Source organism: Ctenopharyngodon idella, chromosome 21 (assembly GCF_019924925.1).
Source record: "Ctenopharyngodon idella isolate HZGC_01 chromosome 21, HZGC01, whole genome shotgun sequence".
NCBI lineage: Eukaryota > Metazoa > Chordata > Actinopteri > Cypriniformes > Xenocyprididae > Ctenopharyngodon > Ctenopharyngodon idella.
The window spans coordinates 16,324,721-16,348,259 of NC_067240.1; the positions used below are offsets into that span (position 1 = coordinate 16,324,721).

The following is a 23,539-nucleotide window of genomic DNA, read 5'->3' on the forward strand; positions in this document are numbered from 1 at the left end:
AAGAGTCAGTGTCAGCAACTGTCTGCTTATGTTATTTACCAAACAAGAAAAGAAAAGGATGCGGTCTTGTACACATTTCTATATAGTAAAATAAACTTAAAAAGCAACTTCAGTTAGTCTGAAGATGGGAATCCGGTTTTAAAGAGATTATCGTGCGTATAATGGGCAACATTTGTATCTATCAGAATCTGCAGACTGTAGTCTGACTTGTGAAAAATTAATACGGTCTGCTCCAATGAACACACTGACTCCACAGCGTGACAATACCATACATCAAGAAGTGCTGAAATGATACAAGTGACTCACACTGATTCTGCAATGACCATTAGAAAAAAAGTAAACCATGCCCTCACTGATACCATCAAAACAATTGTTTCTGGTAAAGAAACCATTTAGTCACAACTTTAGTCAAACTACCAGTTGAATGAATTGCATGTATTTAAATCTGATTAATTGGCATATAAACATTTGCTGAGAACAGTTCTTAGTAAACAAATAAAGCACTGAATAAACATGACAGTCAACATATGCCCATTCCATTGGTACAATATAGACTTATGTTTGTCAATCTGTCCAAGGTAAACATGTTGTTGTATTGCATTTGAGCTATTATTAATTATGTAAACACACAGAACAAAAATGTCTTTGGTAGAATTTGCTGTATTTTTTTTTTTTTTTTTTTTAAACATTGTCAATTTGACATTAGTAGCCAACATTTGAAGTGGATCAAAACCTTTCATGAAAGTTGTCCTAAAACCTTCTTCTTAGGACAACTTTGATTAACTTTTTTGATCCACTTCAAATGTTGACTACTGTAGTTCAGCCTTGAATCACATGTCTCGAGTCCCCTACATTCTTTGTAGAGACCCCCTACATTCTTTCGCACTGTTCAGCTGTCTTTGAACACAAAATGTGACCTGTATATACAACCCATGCTTTCTGTACGTGCGGTTTGACGAGGCGCATCACCTGTAGTAGCAGCTGACTGCAGAGTGAGGCCGGACTGACTGCAGAGTTCACAAAAGCATGCTTAAGCCCAAAGAACACTTCAGTTTTGATGCAAATGCTTAAAGGGTTAGTTCACCAAAAAATGAAAATACTGTCATTAATTACTCACCCTCATGTCGTTTTAAACCTGTAAGACCTTCGTTCATCTTCAGAAGACAAATTAAGATATTTCTGATGAAATCCGAAAGCTTTCTGACTCCACCATAGACAGCAATTTAATTACCACTGTCAAGGCCCAGAAAGGTACTAAAGACATCGTCCACTGTAGTCCATGTGACTAAAGTGGTTCAACCTTAATTTTACGAAGCAACGAGAATACATTTTGTGCACACACACACACACGCGCTGCTCACGTGAAAAGCGTCGCCAATACTGAGCCAGCATGTGGAAGTAAATGCAGAAGCGCTGCACTGTGTTCCCTACGTCAACTGCATAGGAGATTGACAGGGAAGAGAAGAAATTGAATAAAGTCATTTTCTAAAACCTTCCAAAAAGGTTTCATAATTAGGATACCACATTTACGTTACAGGGCTCCAGACAAAAAAATTCATTAAGGAGCCATTGGCTCCTATAGGGGGAAAAAAAACAAACAAAAAAAACAGGCGCCAAGTAACTTTAAGAGCCAAACAAGGAACTTACATTTTTTAAATCACTTACTTTTAGTCATCCTGTTGTTTATATATATCTCCTTTTACAGTTTCAGCATTTTCATCTCATCTCTGATTTTTCTGGGAAATGAATGTCACTATTTTCACTTATGCCTGTACAGTAAGTAGCCTAGCCTACTTTGAGGAAACTATTAAAATATTCCACAGAATGAATAGCCTTGTTTTATTTGTTATATGTCGTCATGTCGTTGTATTAGAAACACCCTCGCAGCATTAACATTCGCATTCGCAACATGAGTCAGGAGAAATTGTGCATCTCTTTAGTTTCATACAGGTTATATTGGAGGAGAATATTTGTTTTAAATGTGAATGGTTTTATTTAAAAGTAAACATTTCATGCTTTCTTTAGATGTTTCATGTTTGTGTGATAATTATTCGCTGAGTTTCAGTTCATTTTTTTTTTTTTAGACGTTTCAGAAAGATTCAAAGACAGATAAAAGTGAATTTTTTTTCTTTTTTTTCTTTTTGTCTTTATTGTGAGTGTACACAAATAAAAAGTAGACCATTTGTAGGTTGTGATGTCTTGCACTAATCTGTATCGCCAAAAATGACGGAGTAGGCCTATTTTAAGTTGTTTCAGCTGTTCAGCTATCTTAATTTTAATCAATGTTTCATCAACCAATTGCCTGGATTTAATAAATAGGAAGAAAACCAAGAACGTCGGGTGTGAACGTCATAATTAATTGATAAGCTATTCTTGGTCGAACAATATATTTTAGTTGAACATTATCTGTAGACATCACAAGTACTGGAACCTAGTTGTAACCTTAAAATGATCATTAATACTCTTGTTATACTATTTAAGGTACTGAAGACTTTTATGCCCTTAAATTTATCTGATGAGCATGAGCAGAGTTAAATAATGAAAGTGATCAGCATGATTGATATTCAAAACGGTAAGCACGCGATGCATTGTGTGTGTATCTGCAGTCTGCGAATTTATATGAAGAAATAGGCAGGTGTCTCCTTTATGCAGGAGCAGAACGGTGCGTTTAAATGCAGTTTTTTGCACCGACGCAAGGCGACAACATATAATCGGCTTTCATCAGCGATAGTTCTTTAGTGTCGGTTTGGTGTGTGATATTTTCCCCTACCAGTTCATATTTTGGCGCTCTAACCCAGTGAAACTTTCACACGCAGCATCTCATTTAATTATGTCAATACAACAAATGATGTGATAGGCTACTGGTCACAGAACACAAAAATAACTGCAAATTTTAGTCTTAACGTGTGAATTTGTATGGTCGCCAATGGCGACCTCAGCAAAAATCTCACTCGCAAATTAATATTTTTAGTCGCAAATGCGACCGTTTTAGGCGCAGTCTGGAGCCCTGCGTTACATGCACAATACTCACACATGACAAAAAACAAAATGCATAAATCTTGTTTATTTTGGTATCTCACCAAAAAAGGGCTAGTCCAGTGGTGCGCTATAAATAACATGATCACTTAGGTGGGAAATATGACCAAAATCTTATAAGCAAACCACAGCAATAAGCAATTGCTTATTATCAGTAAAAAGTTCAAGAAATTAAGTAATCAAGTAAACGGTCAGTAATAAGAACTTATAAACAAATGACAATAGGACCAATAAATACAAAGATACAGATCCAAACATTGGTTTAAGTTTAAAAAAACTTTTTCCCCGTTGTTGTAGTTTGATTAACCTTAACGACAGACAGGAGCGGATATTAGGTTGCTTTCACTTTAAGACCTACAGTAGGCCTAAGGCACGGATCCAATACTGACATGCGTCCCAAACTTGTTCACTTAAGACATAACTGCCAATATAAAAATTTAGGCATAATTACGTGTGCATTTGACCGTTCAAGGGAAATAAGCCTAGGAACAGAACACATTTCAGTATACTCGCGCGCTGACAGGCAGCAAACGCATGCACAGAATCCGCAGCCAGTCTGACATCGGTCGGTGTGTCAGTACCGAATTGAGTTTGGTATACAGCGCTTTTATTAACTTTTTTTTAGTGCTATCAGGAATATCATACTTTTTATTTGGTCATTTATTCATCTTGCGTAATTGCGTCGCCCGGTCCTTGGCATTTATGCGAGACAACAGGCAACATATTTAATACGCATACATGTTCCACATTGTTGGCAAATGTACTAAGTAACAAGATATTTTTCAACATCTGAAGTTTTCAAAACAATTTCACACATGTAATGGCGGGGACACTGAAAATTATTGTAATACGCAAAACTTAATCATAGCAGTGGTCGTTTACTTCCAATGTTTGAAAGAGAGGGTCAAAAACAATAGAAAACAGCCTATTTCTTCTAAATTAGGATTTTTTTTTATATAAAAATCTTGATAACATTATAAGTGGACCTCAGAGAATATTATAAAATGAAAAAAAAAAAAAAAAAAAAAATGCAGTTCATGAACCCTTTAATTTCTTAGCAATAAACAGAAAATTGCATGTACACAGGAAAGAAAAGGTTTGCTCATGTCATGTAAATATCTTACCGCAATTTGATCCTTAATTCGATTATTAAAAATAACCACATTATTGGTGCACATGTAGTCATCGTGATTAAACATTGCACGGCAAATGCATAAATTGTTCACAATAAGATCTTTAACGTGCATTTACAAAGAGTGCATTTTCTTAGTGACTTCAAGGCATTAAAATGTCTATTATGTGCAGCAGCACATGGTGGTCCCCTTGAACAGGGACAGGTAATTAACACAAATGAGGGCACTAGTCACAAAGTTCACATCAGCCACTACGCCCACCCCTCTCTTAAACGCAGCTGGGAGAAAAAGCTGCGTGCTATTTAGGCCCTGAGCCTTTGAGGAATTACTGTAAGCATTAAGATGAGCTGATCAGCGGGTTTCCCCCCTCCCTCTTCTCTCCCTGTGCCCTTGACCTCCACACACCTTCCTTAACACCCACAAGGAGGGCAGGACATCCCACACTGTGAGGAACTATAAATACTAATATATATATATATATATATATATATATATAAAATATTTTTGTTATAAGAGACAATTTTTTATTTTATCAGCTGTGCATCAAAACTACATTCCTGGTAAAAAAATAAACTTAATTTTCAAGTCAACAAATTAGCGACAGCTGAAGGTAACATTTTTGACAAGCCAAATAGTCTGAGTAACATGCAATTTATTTAAGCCACAAAATAAACTTCATTCCATAAAATAAGTATAATGAACTACACGAAAAGAACTACGTCTCCAGTACGTTTTATAATTACCCAAAAAACAGACATAGTTCACCCCTTACACACGTTATCACATCCGTCAAAACCTTAGGCTGGTTCTCGGTTGGAATGTTACAACTAAAAACCATTGAAATAACACACTCATGGACAATCACTTCACTGAATACTTGCCAGCTAAAAAAATAAATCTTACCTTATGATCTCTCTTTTTTTCAAATCCACATCATTTGAAAATCACGCACTCAAAATCAATGTTTTGAATGCGTCATCGCTTTCCAAGAAGAGGGAAAAAACGGCGGCTTCAGACATGATAGCATGCATAATGCATAACACAAGAGAGTATAAATTTGTTCTTGACTCTCCGAAATTGAATCGGAATGATCAGGGAACTGAGTGAAATACTATACATCGCATGCAAAAGAGAATAAATGCCAATTTTTGAACAAACAAAACATTTTTTGTGCACAAAGTACACATTCTGATTCTGACATTCCGGATTTTAATATTTAATAATTTGACTTTTTTTTATTTATTTTTTTTATAATTTTGTCAATAGATGAACTATTAAATGAGTGATTGAGATGATTCCCTCTAGTCATCCAATTTGACTCTCAAATGCTGATGTAATATATACTTGAAAGTTTTTACATGATTTGTTATATTTAATTACCCTTTGGCAGATTTGACAAAAACAAAAAGACAAGATTCAAAAACTTAATTTCCGTGACTGTTTTAGTCATTTGTGATTACTAGATTAAAGTAATAAGCCACAAGATTTTAAACACAGTAAAGAATAATATAAACAGTGGTGAGTCAAAGCATCTCCTAGCAATGAAGCTACAACATTTAAAACTTCCACTGGTATGTGAGGGACATCAAAGGTTCAGCCAGGTCCAACTCAGCTAAACTGAACTAAGATTCCCATGATGGTCAAGGACCAAGGTCCTGTTTCCACATGGTATCAAGATTAGGGCTGGGTTAGAAATATAGATTTCTCAATTTTAATCGATTCTCATTTTTATGAACCGATATCGATTCTTAAATCCCAAGAATCGATTAGTCTAGTCTGTTTTCAGTTGATGAATGAACAGAACGTAGCGCGCCTCGCATCCAATAAATCACAATATCCTTTGTGCTTTGTTACTTTTGATATAAAGCAAAGTCTCATACTTATTATGAAATTCAAAAAATAAATACCGTTTTGGCGCTGTTTAATGTGACGTGACAGATCGCTGTAGCACCTCAGTTAAAGAGAAGCAGCAGCACGGAGCGCATGTGAACTTATCCTCTCCTCCGCTTTAATACCAGTTACAGCGCGAAATAAACACGACTAAACATCTGAAGGTATGTTACAATATACAGTACAACTTACCGAAATCCGTATCATGTCTTGTGTAATAGCTCAATCAGTGTTTCAACCTTGGAAAGACATCAATAAAACAGCTTGTAAACAATGTCATGTAACGTCACATTTACCTCAGAAAAACATATTCAGTGACCATAAACTCATTAGTTAGCTAGAAAAGTGAGCTCAAGAAAGCAACAGTCTGATAAATATAGCTATGCACCTTTACATATTCATTATAATTTTTAATGTTCTTCAATATTTAATGCATGTTTGAATAAATCAGTTATGACAGCCACGATTTAAATTTTTATTTCAAAAAAATCATATTTCTACTCCAATTAGTTATGTAATTCTAAACTTTATAATAAAAAAAACATTCAGTGTAATTTAAGTGTTTGTATATAAATAAGTTAATTTAACCTTCAGTATTATTATAGTAGTACCAACTGACTCCCATGTGTAGTTTACAGCATTAGTTGAGAGATTTTTTTCTCTAGAAAATCTGGCATGTACTGTGACTAATATACTACACCCAAAATTCGATATTGAATCGAAATCGTAATCGAATCGAAAGCATGTGAATAGTAATCAAGACAGTTTTCACGATTTGATTCAATACCCAGCCTTAATCAAGATGCCTTTTGGTCCATCGGATCACAAGTGGACGACGCTAAATACAGGTGTAAACGGGGTGTAAAACCTTTTGAGCTTGTCCACATTCGACCACTTCCCAGAAGTAGTTATAAAAAAAAAAAAAAAAAAAAAAAAAAAAAAACCCTCACTGAGCACAATGTTTTCTAACCATTCCTGATTTCTAAAACGCACTCAGCGTTCGCCGTCATCTTGCGGCTGTCAAAGAAGAAACAAAAGCTGCTGCTCTCTGTACATTTTTCCGTCATCTCCAAGCATGTTCATATGTAAATTGTGTGAGCTTATTTTGTCCATTAGGTCGATAGATCTGTAAGCTGCATTCATTTGATAAAAAAAAAAAAAAAAAAAAAAATTAAAACTGTAAGTGAAATATTACAAATTCTAAATAACTGATTTCTATTTTAATATATTTTAATATGTAATTTATTCCTGTGATGGCAAAGCTGAATTTCTCCAGTCTTCAGTGTCACATGATCCTTCAGAAATCACTCTAATATGCTTATTTAGTGCTCAAGAAACATGTTGAAAACTGTTGTGCTGCGTAATATTTGTGGAAACAGGATAAGTTTTAAAAGTATTACTTTTAAAAAAAAAAAAAAAGCACAAAGAGATCTGTGCTGAGCTCATATAATACTGCATGAACTTTGGCCATCACTCATACAAGGGCAGATAAAGTTCCCTGTAATAATAATCATTTAAATACTGATATGACGAGATCACATACTCCATACTATACGTTTGTCTTTGGCTTTAATGTGAAACATTCATCAATCAAAATAAATAAATGTCCTTCTCATTCATATCAGATAATATATACAACAGTGCACAGTAACCTTGCACGAGTTTAATTGTTCCTGTGGTCTACCACAGAACCCTTCAAAGCCAGTGTGACATCTGAGGCTGCTCAAATAATGCCTGATGCGCCCAAAAGGATTACTTTGTTTTTTAAAATGCAAATACAAAAGACAAGCATGCTTAAATCCAGTTGTAAGCACTTGCTACATGTAAACAGTGCAGGAGGCATATGACGTACATGACGCATTCAATCAAAGTCTGTTAAGCTAAAATCTGTTGCTATTGCCAGTACAAACTGTTGATAAAGTTCTAGACTACCAACACACCCACACAGAAGGAAAGTATCTGCTCTGTGCTGCGCTTTCACAGATAGACTCATAAATTTTTTTATTATTTTGGTTCATTAACGATTAGAATTAATGAGCAAATATACACAATTCTTATTGCATTTACTGAGGCCGTCAAATTTGGATATTTCATATTTCAAACAAAATAGTATTAAAATTAGAAAAAAAAAAAATAAATCTTGGAAAACAAATCCCATTCATCTGATGGCTCCGTGAGGCCTACATAGGGAGCAATGACATTTCCTCTCTCAAGATCCATTAATGTACTAAAAACATATTTAAATCAGTTCATGTGAGTACAGTGGTTCAATATTAATATTATAAAGCGACGAGAATATTTTTGGTGCGCCAAAAAAAACAAAATAATGACTTATTTAGTGATGGCCGATTTCAAAACACTGCTTCAGGAAGATTCGGAGCGTAATGAATCAGCGTGTCGAATCATCATTCGGATCGCGTGTCAAACTGCTGAAATCACGTGACTTTGGCGCTCCGAACTGCGGATTCGACACACTGATTCATTAGGCTCCGAAGCTTCCTGAAGCAGTGTTTTGAAATCGGCCATCACTAAATATTCACTTTATAATATTAATATTGAACCACTGTACTCACACAAACTGATTTAAATATGTTTTTAGTACCTTTATGGATCTTGAGAGAGAAAATGTCATTGCTCCCTATGTAGGCCTCACGGAGCCATCGGATTTAAACAAAAATATCTCAATTTGCGTTCCAAAGATTAACAAAGGTCTTACGGGTCTGGAACGCCATGAACGTGAGTAATAAATGACAGAATTTTCATTTTTGGGTGAACTAACCCTTTAATGCAGCCTTGTTGAGCATAAGAGACTTCTTTCAAAACCAAAACAAAACAAAAAATCTTACCAACCCCAAACTTTCGAACTGTAGTGTATGTTTTCTGTAAGGTATATCATACCACAAAAATTCGTTTACATAGGCAAATCAAGAAATAATAAATCAGCAAACTTTTAAGCATTTATGTATGCAGCCAACGTGACAAACACTCTGATGCTTATTCTGCATACTTTAGTACTGTATTCCACCCACATTGGCGGAAGGACGTACACATTACTCAGGCATTACTGGAAATGAACAAGATTTTGAATTTTCTAAAAGAAAGAACTGATTCTCAATTTCAAAGCTTACAGAACAGTTATACAATTTAGGAGACCTTAGTTCTTGCCAAAATCTAGGAGGCCACCACCAGAAACACTGGGAAACACACCATTCTGGTTGTTCTTATAATTATGTCAAGGGATTACCCTTTTTGTGTACTGAAGTTTCAAGACCAAGGAACTGGGAGGGGTCATACAATTTCAGACGAGATAAATACGAAGGCCTGCCAAAAGGAGCTGACCCAAAAAGCAGTGTGAGTAAGGCAGCGAGGCCGGGCGTGGTCAAGCAGAGAGCCCATCTGCAGTAAGAGTAATTAAAAGCATACAGGAGCATTTGAATGTGCAGGGCTCTGGCGTGGCTGGAATTGTTGTGCTCTGGTCTCAGACTCTGGGAAGCATCTGTCTCAGGGTGTGAGTGAGAGAAAGAGAGAGAGACACGAGGGCGAGACGAGAGGCTACGTCCAAACAAGTGACTCTCATTACCTCATCTCTGCACTGAGAGACAGACTGCGAGTGCTACACTTCCAGCAAGAGGGCAAGAACTGGAGGAGTTCAAATATCTTACGTACAAATATCTGGCTTTAAAGTCACCATGAAATCCAAATTGAAGTTTTTTGGATTTAAGTATGAATATGTTAGCCTTATTTATAAGCTAGCGTGCTCCAAAACAATAACAAAAATTCACATTTAGAAGATTAAAGCATTCGAAACTTACGGTCTCTCATTCCGCCAATATGGATCGATGATTTTGATAACACACCGCACTTCAGCTTCTCATCAGATCAATCAAATGCTCTCTGAATCTGAAGCGTCCTGCCCCCTTCATTATAAAGACGCTGAAGCTGCGGCTGAAATCGGTCACTTGTTCACACAGTTACTATTTTTTACATGGTGAATGGCACATAGTGCACTATATAGGGGATAGGGAACGATTCTGACAGTGCAAATATGCTTTCCATTGGGGCGAATGAAGTCTAGTTTCACATTAGTGTCAGGCGAGCTGCTCTAGCGTGCACACGGTCTGCTCCGGTCCAGAGACATGATAGCACAGAGCGGCTCATATGCGCGAGTCGGCGCAGACTATAAAACGTATCGGACCCATTTGAATTCTGCACAGAATGCTGTATTTTATAGTGATATGGAGGAGATTAGGAGGAGAAATAGTAAGAGGCTTTACAGAGTTCTGCAGCTCTGGCCGAGCTGTGATATAAACTAAACGCTACTGGCTATTTCAAAAAAGGGGAGGAGCTGTTCGATATGTCCCACCCTGTCTTGCTGTTTCAGTGGAAATTACGTCAACACACTGAATAATGCTGTGCATTTCAAGGCACTTCAGTAGGCCTTTAACAATGACATGTCTGGTGGCTGCAGACAGGTTTAGGGTTGGTAACCCTAAACCATCATGAAAACAATAGGATGACTTGGCTGAAATCAAAAACACTGGCTCATATTCCTACGTCTTGAGAAGTCTTTAAACAAAGTGCTTTTATTCAACATTTTCTGATGGGAAAACACAAAAATGATAGTGTTCTATACATTGCAGCTTTCTAGTGGTGAAACTTTAGCCAAGCACGCAGGCGACCTGGCAGAGAGACTTCTGACAACAATACCATACAGTGTATAAAGTCCAAAACAGCAACTCATACACAGCAGTTCTGCGATTACACGGCTCATCTACTGCACTATATATGGCCTGTGTCAGCCAGGTTCATACACACAAAACACAGCATATTTATCTACTTGTGTTTTGAGGTCAAATGTAGGGGGGGAAGCGGGATAACATTTTGTATAGATATGCTCTTTTGGTCATTATTTACTCACCACATTGTCCCAAACCAGTTTGATTTCTTCTTCAATTCATAGTTATTCACTATTAATCTCAGCTGCAACACATCTTAAATTGCATCTTAGTTTTTAAATAAAGCACATCAAGACGTCACAACAATGATGTAAGACATTCTTGGTTGTGAGTCTCATAACCGATCATGATGTAAAAAATATAAACAGGCATATATTCAAATCGCAAAGCTGATATTTGAGAGCAATGCTCTAACACGACTTTAGAAGATTGGAAATGTGACGCACGAGTCATATGAACAACTTTTATGCTATTTTATGGGTTTTTTTGAAGCTTAAAATCCTTTGGTCACCCTTTGCTTTCATAGTATGGAAAAGAGCAGCGTAAACATCCTGTCTAACATCTCCTTGTGTGTTCTACTTAAGTTATGTCATACAGGTTTGGAACAACATGAGGGTGAGCAAAATGAATTAATCTTTAGGGGCGAAGCATGACTTTAAACTTATTGGTTTGGATAAAAAAAAATTTTTTTTAAAAACTGCGAGCAATAGTGAATGATGCTAGAGCTGTGACAGTCCACACAGATATTTACTTCACATAGTTTCTAATGTACTTCAATGCATGGCTGAAACAACTCGAAGTTTATAAAGAGTCATCAAACTGGAACTGCACAAGATGAAACTTCAAAACACCAGTTAATCATGAAGTTACTACGCCGTTAAAAAGCTGCTTCTCAAGCCGCAGTATGGTCACTACATCCACAGCCTCAAACCTAAAGATTTAAGAAAATTAACCAATTTAACTGATATTTTGCATTTAAAACTTTAAACACCACTTCTTTCGCATATATAGCAAGAGAAACTAACCCTTGCACTTAACTACAAAATAGAACAAAAATTACTTAAAGGATCATATACAAGGTGTCCTGAGATAGTCAAATGTTAAACAGCAAATGTTGCACTAGCTAGGATCTAAACTAGAAACACCACTGAAATAAGGTAGAGGGATTGCCAGGTTTGTATATGATTATATCTACAGGTTTTCCCCAAAGACAGGGAGTTAACATGTAGCATCTGTGTAGTTGACTCCCTGTTCATAAAACAATATGCAATTAATTAGGAAACACATGCTGTGGCACAGGCCACAGTCATGAGAGTTGTCTTGGTCATTAAATAAATGTTAAGAGGAAAAAAAAAAAAAAAAGAAGAAAAAAAAAAAAAACAGCAACAAATGCTTACAAGAAAAGCCTTTTATGTTATGAGTTTCCATAAGTCAAAAATACTATGGTGTAAGGGAGTTCCAAAGACATCAGCATGAAAAAATGCTAATGAAATATTCAGTAGAGGATGAGAACTTAAAGGGTTAGTTCACCCAAAAATTAAAATGCTGTCATTAATTACTCACCTTCATGTTGTTCCACATCCGTAAGATTTTTGCTCATCTTCAGAACACAAATGAAGATCTTTAAATCTGAGAGCTTTCTGATCCCCCATAGAAAGCAACGCTATTACCACTTTCAAGGCCCAGAAAGGTAGTAAAGACATCGTTAAAATAGTCCATGTGACTACAATGGCCCAACCTTAATGTTATGAAGCGACGAGAATACTTTGTGCACAAAAACAAAAAAACAAAAACAACAACTTTATTCAATTTCTTCTCCTCAGTGTCAGTCTCCAACACTTTTCACATTGTAAACAGCGCAGAGCTTCCAGGTTCTACGTCAGAATGCCGGCTTATTATTGGCCGGCTCCTGCATCAGCATCTGCTCACATGAACAGGACACGGAAGAGAAGAAATTGTTGAATAAAGTCGTTATTTTTGTTTTTTGTACACAAGAAGTATTCCCGAAGATAAACGAAGGTCTTACGGGTTTGAAATGCAGGTGAGTAATTAATGACAGAACTTTCATTTTTGGGTGAACCCTTTAAAACTCAGTAAATGCAATGCAAACTTTAACACTAAATTTTTCTCCTAAGAAAAAGCATTTTGACGAGGGCAGAAAAGGGCAATTGTGCACTACAAGTATGCTGCTCTTTTCACCTGACATTTGTCTGACTCAGATATTGATTTAACAACGAGTCTCTGAATGAACCCAGAACATCACTCCTGTGCCTGTTCATATAGGACATAAAAAGGGTTCCCACATGTTGACCAATGAGTGAAACACCACACTCACGAGGAGTGATAAGAACGGAGCATGACCACAAAATTTAAATTGCCTTTACAATTTTCCATGACCTTTTAACATTTCATTCATTTTCAAGCATGCAAATCACACTTTTGAAATTCCCTGATATTCCCAGGTTTTCCAGAACCATGCATATAACTTGCAGTAGAGGCTTATATTAAGAGAACAAATCAGACTGTCACAATTTAAAGTGACACACAAATAAGATACAAGGCTCGCTATCTATGCAAATTTATGACTACAGACGACTGCAGAATTCCATGTAGAACTAATACAAGCGAAAAGAATGTCAAGAATTTAAATGTAACTAAAAAATTCAATTGATTCATAATCTCATGAAAGTAATGTAACAACTTCTCACATGATCCAGTTTCCAGGTCAGATTGAATATCCTGCTTCAGCTATACTTTGGGTTGCGGAATGACCAAACTTGTTTTTCACATTCATGATTACATTTCTAAACATATTTACGGTCTAATTTTAAGTCATAAAGCATATAGCAGACCGACTCTTGAAGCAGACTGACCTAACGGGAAGTGCATGCAGAGTGCCGGAATTTGCGGGAATGTGGGTCCTACCTGAGCTTGTCATCATCTCTGTATACCTCCACCGACTTTAATACCCCTCCCCCTAAATTCCAAACAAATACCAACAACACAAGGGGGGGCACCCATTACAAGTTATAAAAGGCAACAGACACACCCCTGTACTCCAGACAGGGGGTGGGGGGGGGAAATCACATGCAGCTCTGAAATACAACGGTGTATATGTTTGCGAGCATTTCAGCACTGCTTACTCCCCGTGAGCTCAATTTGACTTCAGTCATTTACATTAAAACAGGCCTATGGTTGACCTGCAGCCAACAAAGTTTTCATATTTTTAAAACAACGCTTCACACTTCGTAGTGGAGCAAGTATGTAGGGGATATAGGGGTCTATAAATTTGTATGCGTTTTTAAGACATTCATTTAAATAAAAAAAAAAAAAAAAAAAAAAGTATTTGCAACAAAACAAAAATGCAAATAAAATGGAAGCAGTAACAGATATATTCTTCCATATAGTGATGTATATATCCGAGTGCAACGGATTATCAAAAAATAAACATTTTGGACGGGACTTGGTTCTAGAGTTGTCAAAAGTACCGACTTCGGTACCTAGTCAGTACTGCAATTTTAAAAAAATGTGACACTTTGAGCGCTGTTGAACAGGATTCGTAAACACCTCTGATCGGCCATTGTGTTCACGGCTCATCAGATATGTCTGTGATTGGATTTAATGATAAACGCTGCAAAAACATTGTAAATAGTCATCAATGAAGCTCTTCACCAAGCGCATACACAGAAACACACGGGAGCATTTGAAAGCAGGCCGTCTATCGCGGACCAGTCCACTCATAGACGCCTGCTTTTAAACGCTCCCACTTTCAAATTCAAACACTTCGGTGTGCTTTTAAATGCTCCCGTGCGTTGATCATTGTAGCCAATCACAGACATATCCAATGAGCGTGTGAACACAATGGCCAATCAGAGGTGTTTACGAATCTGCTCAACAGCGTCACATTTTTAAAATTTCAGTACCAATAGGTACCGAAGTTGGTACTTTTGACAACTCTACTTGGTTCTATGCGACAGTTTTTGACAGGGTTTTGAGATGTGGCCGTTGCACTCAAAAGTGGAGGCAGATTATCAAAATCTTGGCTTAAGTGGTTTGAGAAGTCTTGATAATGTCACCAGAGAAGTCCAGAAGATCCAGTATGACATTGATTAAACATTAAAAAAATAGAAACAGATTAAATGTTCGCAATAAGATCTATAACATACATTTAGAAAACTGACAGGGTGAATTTTTTAAACATATCAAGCACAATTTGCCACGAAAGAGACAAAATGAAAAACTTAAAGTACTGTTTACTTAATTTTCATCTTTGTTCTATTATATTTATTTGTCCTACAGGCTCATAATTACTTTTATGTAATAAGTTCTCAACTTTATTGAAGAGAGTTTTGTGGTGAAATAAATTTTGGTGTCAATGTGATGTACACTTTTAATATCACAACCTAATTTGAAGCAAAACAAACTATATTCTGATATGATATAATTTTTCATCATGCAATTCTTGCATGGCAAATACCTGTCATCTGTCAAAAAAAAAGTAAATCCATACAATCTTTTAAATAAAGTTAATATTCAGACCATACCTCTGTTTGTGTATTACAAATGCTTAGATAAAGTGGAAGTATGCACTTGATTCAATAAGAAGTGGCTGCAGTTATTAGAAGAACTTCTTAAGTGCGACTGATAATTAAACATCTACAGGACCCAACAGGTGCATCTTGATGTATGACGACAAACCCGCATGACAAGTCTCCCTGAAACCCAGAGCCACACTTCATGATCATAATAGCTAATAATTATTCTCTGACACCAAGGAATAAATGTCTAATCTTAAAGCTTGTTGATTTAACATTTGCGTCCCATGAAATTACAGAACCTGCCGTGGGGATACATTTACATGTCTTGAGGCCAAGTACTAGTGCTGACACTAAGGTTATGTGAACGTTATAACATCTTGCATGTACTGACACAGATGTCAGACCTAAGTCAAAGCCTAAGTTTACCAACACTGCAAAAGGCCTGGCGTGGCACCGTCACGCAGATAAGCTTTGCTAAACAGCTAATATTTCCAGCTAATATTTAGATACGTACCAAGAGCCACTTAGCTTCCCGGCTAGCGACATTTCTACATCCTTCAAAATGACTGCCACTAAGACGCGACGTGTGGCGAGTTACACTTTAAAAGGTGTAAATTAAAGTGACAAGTGCTTGAAATAGATGAAATGATTTGGGATGGCTAACTAGCAGACGATGGCGTTGCCCCCTGATGTTCTCTTTAGGCCCAAATCGCAGCCTTCATCTCTGAGCCCGTGCTAAGCTAAGCTAACTCGCCTGAATTTGAGCTATTTAGAAACGCAACTGGCAACGTGGGTAGCGTGAAACGCTACTGAAATATTTGTTAACGTCGCTCCGCGTGAGAGAGTTGTTGTATATATGTAGTCAAAAGTGGTACGTGATAAGTCGGCCTCTTTAGATGAGGTGATTAATTCCAGGGTTTTGGTGGGTTGGGAATGAAGCCTATTAAGGCTAGCAGAAGTTAGCATGTGAGCTAACACACACACACTCTCTCCACTTTCCTGCTGGCTGACTCGCTCTCACCTCAGACACCTCATCCTCGTCGCTGCCGGATCCGGGGCCTGACGATAGCACCGCGGCCGCTGTGAGTTTGAAATCAAGTCTGTCTGTGGTGGGCCCGCCAGCCTCTCCGAACAAGCGTACTTTCTTGCTACCGAGGCCCCCGAGTCCGGCTCCTGGTGTAGCTCCAACCCCCATCCCTAACGCAGGGGAACGCGGAGTCACCGAGTCAATCTCGTCCTCGAAGCCGTCCGTCAGCATTGCCGTCCCGGCTACTGCATCCTGCATACTTTCCTAAATAATACGTCTATTTGTGAAGGTAATGTTGTCTTTTCACTTTCTTTGGGGTTATATTGTTATAAAATAATTACGTTTTACTTCAGAAAAATCCTCAAACTCTCCTGAAGCGAGAAGAGAATCTCTTTCCCCCAAGCCATTAACTTTCTAACAACCTACCCTACTTCGTTCCATTTGTGTATTGTCCCGCCCCTGTTTAAAATATGCGAAGGCTATTGGGCACGAGAGTTAAATACTGGAACCTGATTTGCTGCAACGCACGCTACTCGAGCGAAAGCACGCGACGTCAAGGTTGGTTTACAAGAGGGCTTTAAGATTTAACGCCAGGAAACATCATTTAGTAAAGGCGATTGGACGCGGGCACGCTTGTCACAAATTCCCGCCCTCTCGATACGCCTATTTTTGTCTTTATCGAGAAAGTAGAGGTTAATTTGTTTCAGAATCATATTTAAGAAGTTTTGTCAATTTCTGAGGTGTCATGTTTATAGTAATGTAATGCTAGATACATCAGATTAGTCGGTCACTAACTGTCGAAATATTTTATGAATATAAATATAATGTGCTGACAGTTAAAAGTCTATAGCTGTCATCTCACTGCGTCCAATATTAAGCAACACTTACTATTTAACATGTTAGGACAACTGTGTCAATAAGTCTGTTTAGAGGAGGGCGCGACCGACCTGGGTGAAGCAATACCCGGATTTCTGTAGAAGATTTAATTATGGGACTTGTAGTTTAATTCTGACACGTATATAATATTGTACAAAAATTATAAAATGTCTTTAATTTTTGGGAAAATATCATTTTGCATAGGGACATTTTTTTTCACATTCTTCTGCATAAATATATTTACCCTCTTATATTGGTACACGTAATTATTTTTATTTTAATTATTTATGGAAAGCTGTTTCGTCGCAGTTAAAACTGAAAATGGGACTTTTCTCCTGCATTAAAAGCCAAATTCAATGTTTATAATAACCTGTTTAGATGACAATTGGAAGCTCAGTAAAGCTTTCAAATTTTAATAATTTGACATACTCTTTGCAATTTTGAATGTGAAAGATTAGAACAATTACTAGACAGTGGTTTAATATTTTCCATTCTGAATAATAAAACTCAGGCTGTTTACATGTGAAAGGGTTTTCAGGTGAATTTTTTATTTTTAAATCACTTGTTTCACCTGTTTACCGCATACATTGTTTTATAGGTGAATTCATACTTCAGACTCTTCACTTATGTGACTAAAATGTGAATATGTGCCACATAACTTAAGATTGGCATATGCAAATGCCATAATTTTTTTAATGATTCCTGTTCATGATTAAGGTATTGCAAATGCATTTAATTATTTCTCAATGTCAAATAAAATGTAAGGATATGTTATAACCATTTACAAGAATTGTAAAAAAAACAAAACAAAAAAAAACCCTGACATTTCTTTAATTTTAAAGATGCAGGTTTAAATGGGTAAAAGTCTGAATATAGATAAAATGAAACTGAAAATTGGTCATAAGTAAATTGCCTGCATTGACTATGAAGGCCGAAAATTATGAAAGCTTAATTATAATAATGAACTCAAAAACATAGAATGAGCCAGCAGGTCCTCATTAGTGGGTTTGTCAGCATTCTGACAGCCTGCATTACAGAAGGGTTTGGGCAACTAGTTATGAGGCAAATTGGAGAGAATTGGGCCTAAAATTGCAGAAATTAATGGTTATGAAACCTTATATTTTCTTTATCTACTCAAACTTTCCACTTGTTTGTAATTTTTAGAAAAAAAATTATTTTAAATTATTAAAAGTCAGTTTAGAGACTGTACTTATGAAGAGCAATTTCTAGCAGAAAGAAAGTTAACAAAGTTGTGGCAATAAATAAGATCTCAAAAAAGCATCTAGTTATTTTATAATAACTAGATGCTTTTTTGAGATCTTATTTATTGCCACAACTTTTTCAGTTTGGTAAATCAATTTTGTTTTTTTGTAATAACCTTGTAATATTAACTTTCATCTTTTCCCCTATAGATAGTCTTCAGACCTAATGATAAAACTCATATAAATATTCATCTCTGCACTAAAAGCCAGTGGTTTAAAATTTTACTGTTGTTTGTCCCAAAATGTCCTGCACTTTATATTTGATGTCCTGTCCTGCTTCAGTTTCCATTACAGAAGAGTTCAAATCTTCTCTCTTTTTTTTTTTTTTTTTAAATGAAGTTTTAATTTTATACAACCAAATACATATGTACAACAAGCTAAGTATTTTAAAAAAAATTTACATTTAAAAAGCTAAAATAAAAATAAAATACAATCATAAATTCATTCAAATGACCAGAGACATAAAACCAGAATACTAGTGAGAAATCACCAGTTTACATGATTCACACAGATCAATTTATCAATTTATATTTAGTCTACAGGGTGCTCAGAAACTCCTTCACCTGAAAAGAAGAAAAACAAACAAAACATCAAATCATGTCAAAACATGGCAATTCTAAAACACTGTTATCCCTGTTTCACACTGGATGCGTAAAAGCAGCGCATATTTTCAGCACCCATGTTAAAGGGAAGCTCACAAAAAATGAAAATTCTGTCATTTACTCACCCTCGAGTTGTTCCAAACCTCTATAAATTTCTTTCTGCACACATCATTGCCAGGAGTTTTTGCCCAAACTTCAAAGGCCCATTTAAATGATTAAATCTAGAGGTATATCCTAACTGTAAGATTACTTTTATCATGTAAACTACATATATACAGCATGTCATGTGTGTGGGACAGTAGAAGAGGAACACTGCTGCATTGCAGCAGAGTATGCTACCCATCATAAATCAAAGCACATGACAGACTGGTCAGGGGAAAACACCGGAAAAGCTTGATATAATAGAAGATACTCGTCTGTATTTGCAGTACACAAGCTGTGATTCAGCTGCGCGTGACAAACTCTGCCAGTGTAAAAGCACAATGGGCGTGTGCTGCTCCCGCTCTGCTTGCGCATCCAGTGTGAAAACTCTTAAAGGGTTAGTTCACCCAAAAATGAAAATTCTCTCATTAATTACTCACCCTCATGTCGTTCCACACCCGTAAGACTTTCGTTCATCTTCAGAACACAAATTAAGATATTTTTGATGAAATCCGAGAGTTTTCTGACCTCCCCATAGACTGCAACGTTATTACCATTTTTAGGTCCAGAAAGGTAGTAAAGACATTGTTTAGTCCATGTGACTACAGTGATTCAACCTTAATGTCATGAAGCGACAAGAATACTTTTTGTGCACAAAAATAACGACTTATTCAACATATTCAACAATTTCTTCTCTACTCTGCGAGTCTCTGTCGCTGTTCACGTGAGTACCACGATGCATGCGCAATACGGCGTTCTGACGTAGAACCCAAAAGCGCTGCACTATGTTTACAATGTGAAAAGCATTGGAGACTGACACGGAAAATTGTTGAATAAAGTTTCGCTTTATAACATTAAGGTTAAACCACTGTAGTCACGTGGACTATTTTAACAATGTCTTTACTACTTTCTGGACCTTGAATGTAGTAATAACATTGCAGTCTATGGGGGGGTCAGAAAGCTCTCGGATTTCATCAGAAATATCTTAATTTGTGTTCCGTAGATGAACGAAGGTCTTACGGGTTTGGAACGACACGAGGGTGAGTAATTAATGACCGAATTTTCATTTTTGGGGGAACTAACCCTTTAATGATGGCATTTGTCCACAGACCCATATATACGTACCTTGTCAATTACACCTTCTTGCTTAATTCTGTCATTTTTAAAATCCTCATTAACATCCAGGACCAGTACTGGCAGGTCTTTAAGATACTCAAAATCCAACCTGTATATGATAAATTATCCATTTAGATAATTAAACAATGAAAACAGCTGAAATACTCTATTTAGCACATATTAAGTTGATCACTAACTTTGTGGTTCGGTTGTACAGCCAACACTCGTGCTTATAATGCAGCTTCTCCAGGTAGTCCAGTGGAATCCCCTGTTCCTCCTCTCGCCCTCGGAACTGAAGACGCTGCATACACCTCTGCAGATCATGCGTTTAATCAATGAATCATTTTATCCTTACCTATACATTACTTTTTTTACTACTACAGGTGATCCAATCAAAATATAAGGAACTGCTAGATACCTCTGGATTAGCACGAAGATAGATCATGGCGTCCAGCTCAATCTGGGACTCAAACTGAGTGAGGAGCCACGAATGCCAGTCTTGGTAGATGGCCCACTCGGTCTCATTCAGATCTCCAGACTCAAAGAGGTTGGAGGCAAACACATATCTGGAATATTAAAAACATTAGACGTTTCAATTCAATACCATTTTACTTTTGTCTTTTTTATTGTTTTCTAAATTGTTGAGAGAAGCTGTTTGTACGTACCGATCACTATAGACAGAACGCTCAAAGAACTGTACTGGTTTCTCTGCCTGCTGAAGTTTGGCAGAAGGAGGCTGAAGCTGTGAACGGACACGACTCAGGCAGGCGTAGGTCTGGAAAGTGTAAGACCAGCGACTGGGCTTGTCATATAACATCTGCAGCAGGTTGCCTCCACTCTTCTGGGACGTGCTGAGCTCCTACAGGGTTTGAAGGGGATATTTTATTAAAAGAACTGAAATTAACATGAAGACACTCCTTAATAATATCTCTTGTATACAAGCATACTGTACCTCATACTCATTCTCTGTGGTCTGTACATTGCACCACTTCCCAATGGGCTCTGGTATGACTTCCCATTCCTCTGAAGCCCGCTCTAGCAAGCGCACTAAAGTTGACTTCCCTGCCGCTGTTTTACAGACATAAAGGTTTTAAAAAACAAAACAAGCATAATTTGTGTTGTCTTATAATTATCAAAGATAAAAACATTTTCCTAGATGTTTTTATCTTTGCATTAATTGCCAGAAGGATGCTTAAACCAAATATTATAGCAGTATGACAGTATGTATGACAATAGCATTAGCCTGGTTGTCATGGTTCTGCAATGTAATGAAACATCATTTAGTTGTCAACGGTTATTTGATTTCAATGAATATTATATATATATATATATATATATATATATATATATATAAAATTCAGTCATAGTCAATGATTATAAAGCCTCACTCTACGAAAATAGTATTTGGCGCCAACAGCACTACAGTAACAGTAACAAGAAAGCTCTCGTGCATATTACTCGTTTATTTAATATAAAAAACTAAGCTATTAACAATACTTATATAATATATTTGGAGCGTTTTAATTTATGTAACGTTATATTATTTCGTTGATTAAAGCAACTTACCAATGTTTCCCTCTATTGAGACCTTCAATGCCCTTTTTTCGAAGCTGAGGTCAGCGTCGAGGCTTGAACAAAATCTCTTGGGAGGAGTAGCCATTATCGTATAAAATATTTAAATAAATAAACAAACCACTTGATTTGTTTTATATATATTTTTAAAAGTCTCTAAGACCAGCTAAACGTTTCCGTGCGCGCCTAAACAGTTTTCTGCTTGAAATTCGCGGCAAGACTTCACATGTTCAGAGACGCGGGGAAGGGCTCCAGTACTCCTTGTGTGATTGGTCGATCCCACAGAAGCCTGTTTCATTGGTTGACGTCGGCCTGAGACGTTTCCTGTTCTTTATCTAGTAAACAGACAACTGGTAAATGTAAGAAACATTTAAGACCATTAAATTATGTAAACCTCGATTCAAATGGTAAGTGATTGCAGATGTGGACAGAGAGATCCACATTATAGATAGATACATTTACAAGGTAATTATTATTATGATTACTATTATATTATTCAGCTACACATTATTAAAAGTATGAAAACATCATAAATATTACACAATGAAGCGGGGTTTTTTTTAAGTTTTGAAGTTGCTGGAGCTAACTAGTGTCCAGATAAGATGTAAACATTTACAAAAAAAAAAATAATAATAATAATAATACTAATAAATACTATGGTTACTATTATATAAATGTAATATCAGTGTGGCCAGTAGAGGGCAGCAAGGAACTACGGTAACGCGAATGTCAAGCTAAATGTTTTTCCGCACATTTTTAAAGTAAAATAAGTGATACTTTCAATTGTTAGGTCTTTATCTATTGTTAACAAAATGAAGCTGTATAGTCTTTATCTCTTTCAGGTGGCAGTAAGTGGCTCTAACGGCTAGTTTGTGAGTTTAGTCTGTTGTAGTGAAATAGTTTGATTAATTTGCTTTATTAGCAGTTTCCTCAAATGTATTCGAACGCAGTTTCGTTCTTTCTAGAATGCGTTTTTCTAATTGCTCATTTTAATGTCTGTTTAGTGTTTACTAGAACAGTGTTGTGATAGCGATTTAGCATCATATCATGGAGACAAAGGTGCTTCAATAATCATTCAGTAGCTGAACGTTTTAGTATCTACATTAAAATAAAACATAAAAAATAGAATTAAGTTGAATGTACGACATGACTTACACACGTCATTTTTAAAGGTAATAACAAAAGTGTTTTATTTATATGACGAGGTGGCCGAGTGGTTAAGGCGATGGACTGCTAATCCATTGTGCTCTGCACGCGTGGGTTCGAATCCCATCCTCGTCGGAAAATGTGTTTTTCAGGAGTTTGTCAGTGACGTCTCAGGCACTCAGACGCCTTCAGTTTTTATTTTCATAAAATCTCTGTAATATTTATTTTTATTTTATTTTTTATTTTCTTGACGGATCCCACTGACGTCTCTACAACCAATCAATTTAAAGAATTTCCTTGATGGATCAGCTTCCCATAGACCAAATGTAGACAGAAATTCAAATTACATTATGTAACTGTTAATTACAGATTTTTAAATAGCCTACATTCAGAGAAATATTTCAGCTGATCAAGTTAGTCATTATATAATAATGATCCTACTGCACATTTGACATCAACAATCC

At 36.5% G+C, this 23,539-nt stretch overlaps 2 protein-coding genes and 1 non-coding gene across 6 annotated transcripts in view; 1 reads left to right on the forward strand and 2 right to left on the reverse strand.

Annotated features, from left to right (window-relative positions):
* ankhd1 (ankyrin repeat and KH domain containing 1) overlaps nucleotides 1-16,796 on the reverse strand; it is a 47,883-nt gene extending 31,087 nt beyond the window's left edge. For 3 of the 4 annotated variants that reach the window (XM_051877975.1, XM_051877973.1, XM_051877971.1), the window contains exon 1: nucleotides 16,355-16,796. In XM_051877975.1, the coding sequence (XP_051733935.1) occupies nucleotides 16,355-16,618 (264 nt within the window). In that variant the 5' untranslated portion in view covers nucleotides 16,619-16,796. The remainder of the gene's footprint in view (nucleotides 1-16,354) is intronic. The other variant, XM_051877974.1, reaches the window with a different exon arrangement.
* Nucleotides 16,797-17,751: 955 nt separating this feature from the next.
* Nucleotides 17,752-22,224, reverse strand: zgc:110540 (deoxynucleoside kinase). Its single transcript, XM_051878720.1, has 7 exons — nucleotides 21,924-22,224; nucleotides 21,310-21,425; nucleotides 21,023-21,216; nucleotides 20,776-20,923; nucleotides 20,555-20,670; nucleotides 20,367-20,466; nucleotides 17,752-19,061 (listed from the first exon to the last, which is right to left on the reverse strand). Exons 1-7 carry the CDS (start codon nucleotides 22,015-22,017, stop codon nucleotides 19,035-19,037), a joined length of 795 nt encoding a protein of 264 aa, XP_051734680.1. The 5' UTR covers nucleotides 22,018-22,224; the 3' UTR covers nucleotides 17,752-19,034.
* A 904-nt stretch (nucleotides 22,225-23,128) lies between these two features.
* On the forward strand, nucleotides 23,129-23,210 carry trnas-gcu (transfer RNA serine (anticodon GCU)). Its single transcript has one exon. It is a non-coding gene; the product is annotated as a tRNA-Ser (tRNA).
* The last annotated feature ends 329 nt before the right edge of the window (nucleotides 23,211-23,539 follow it).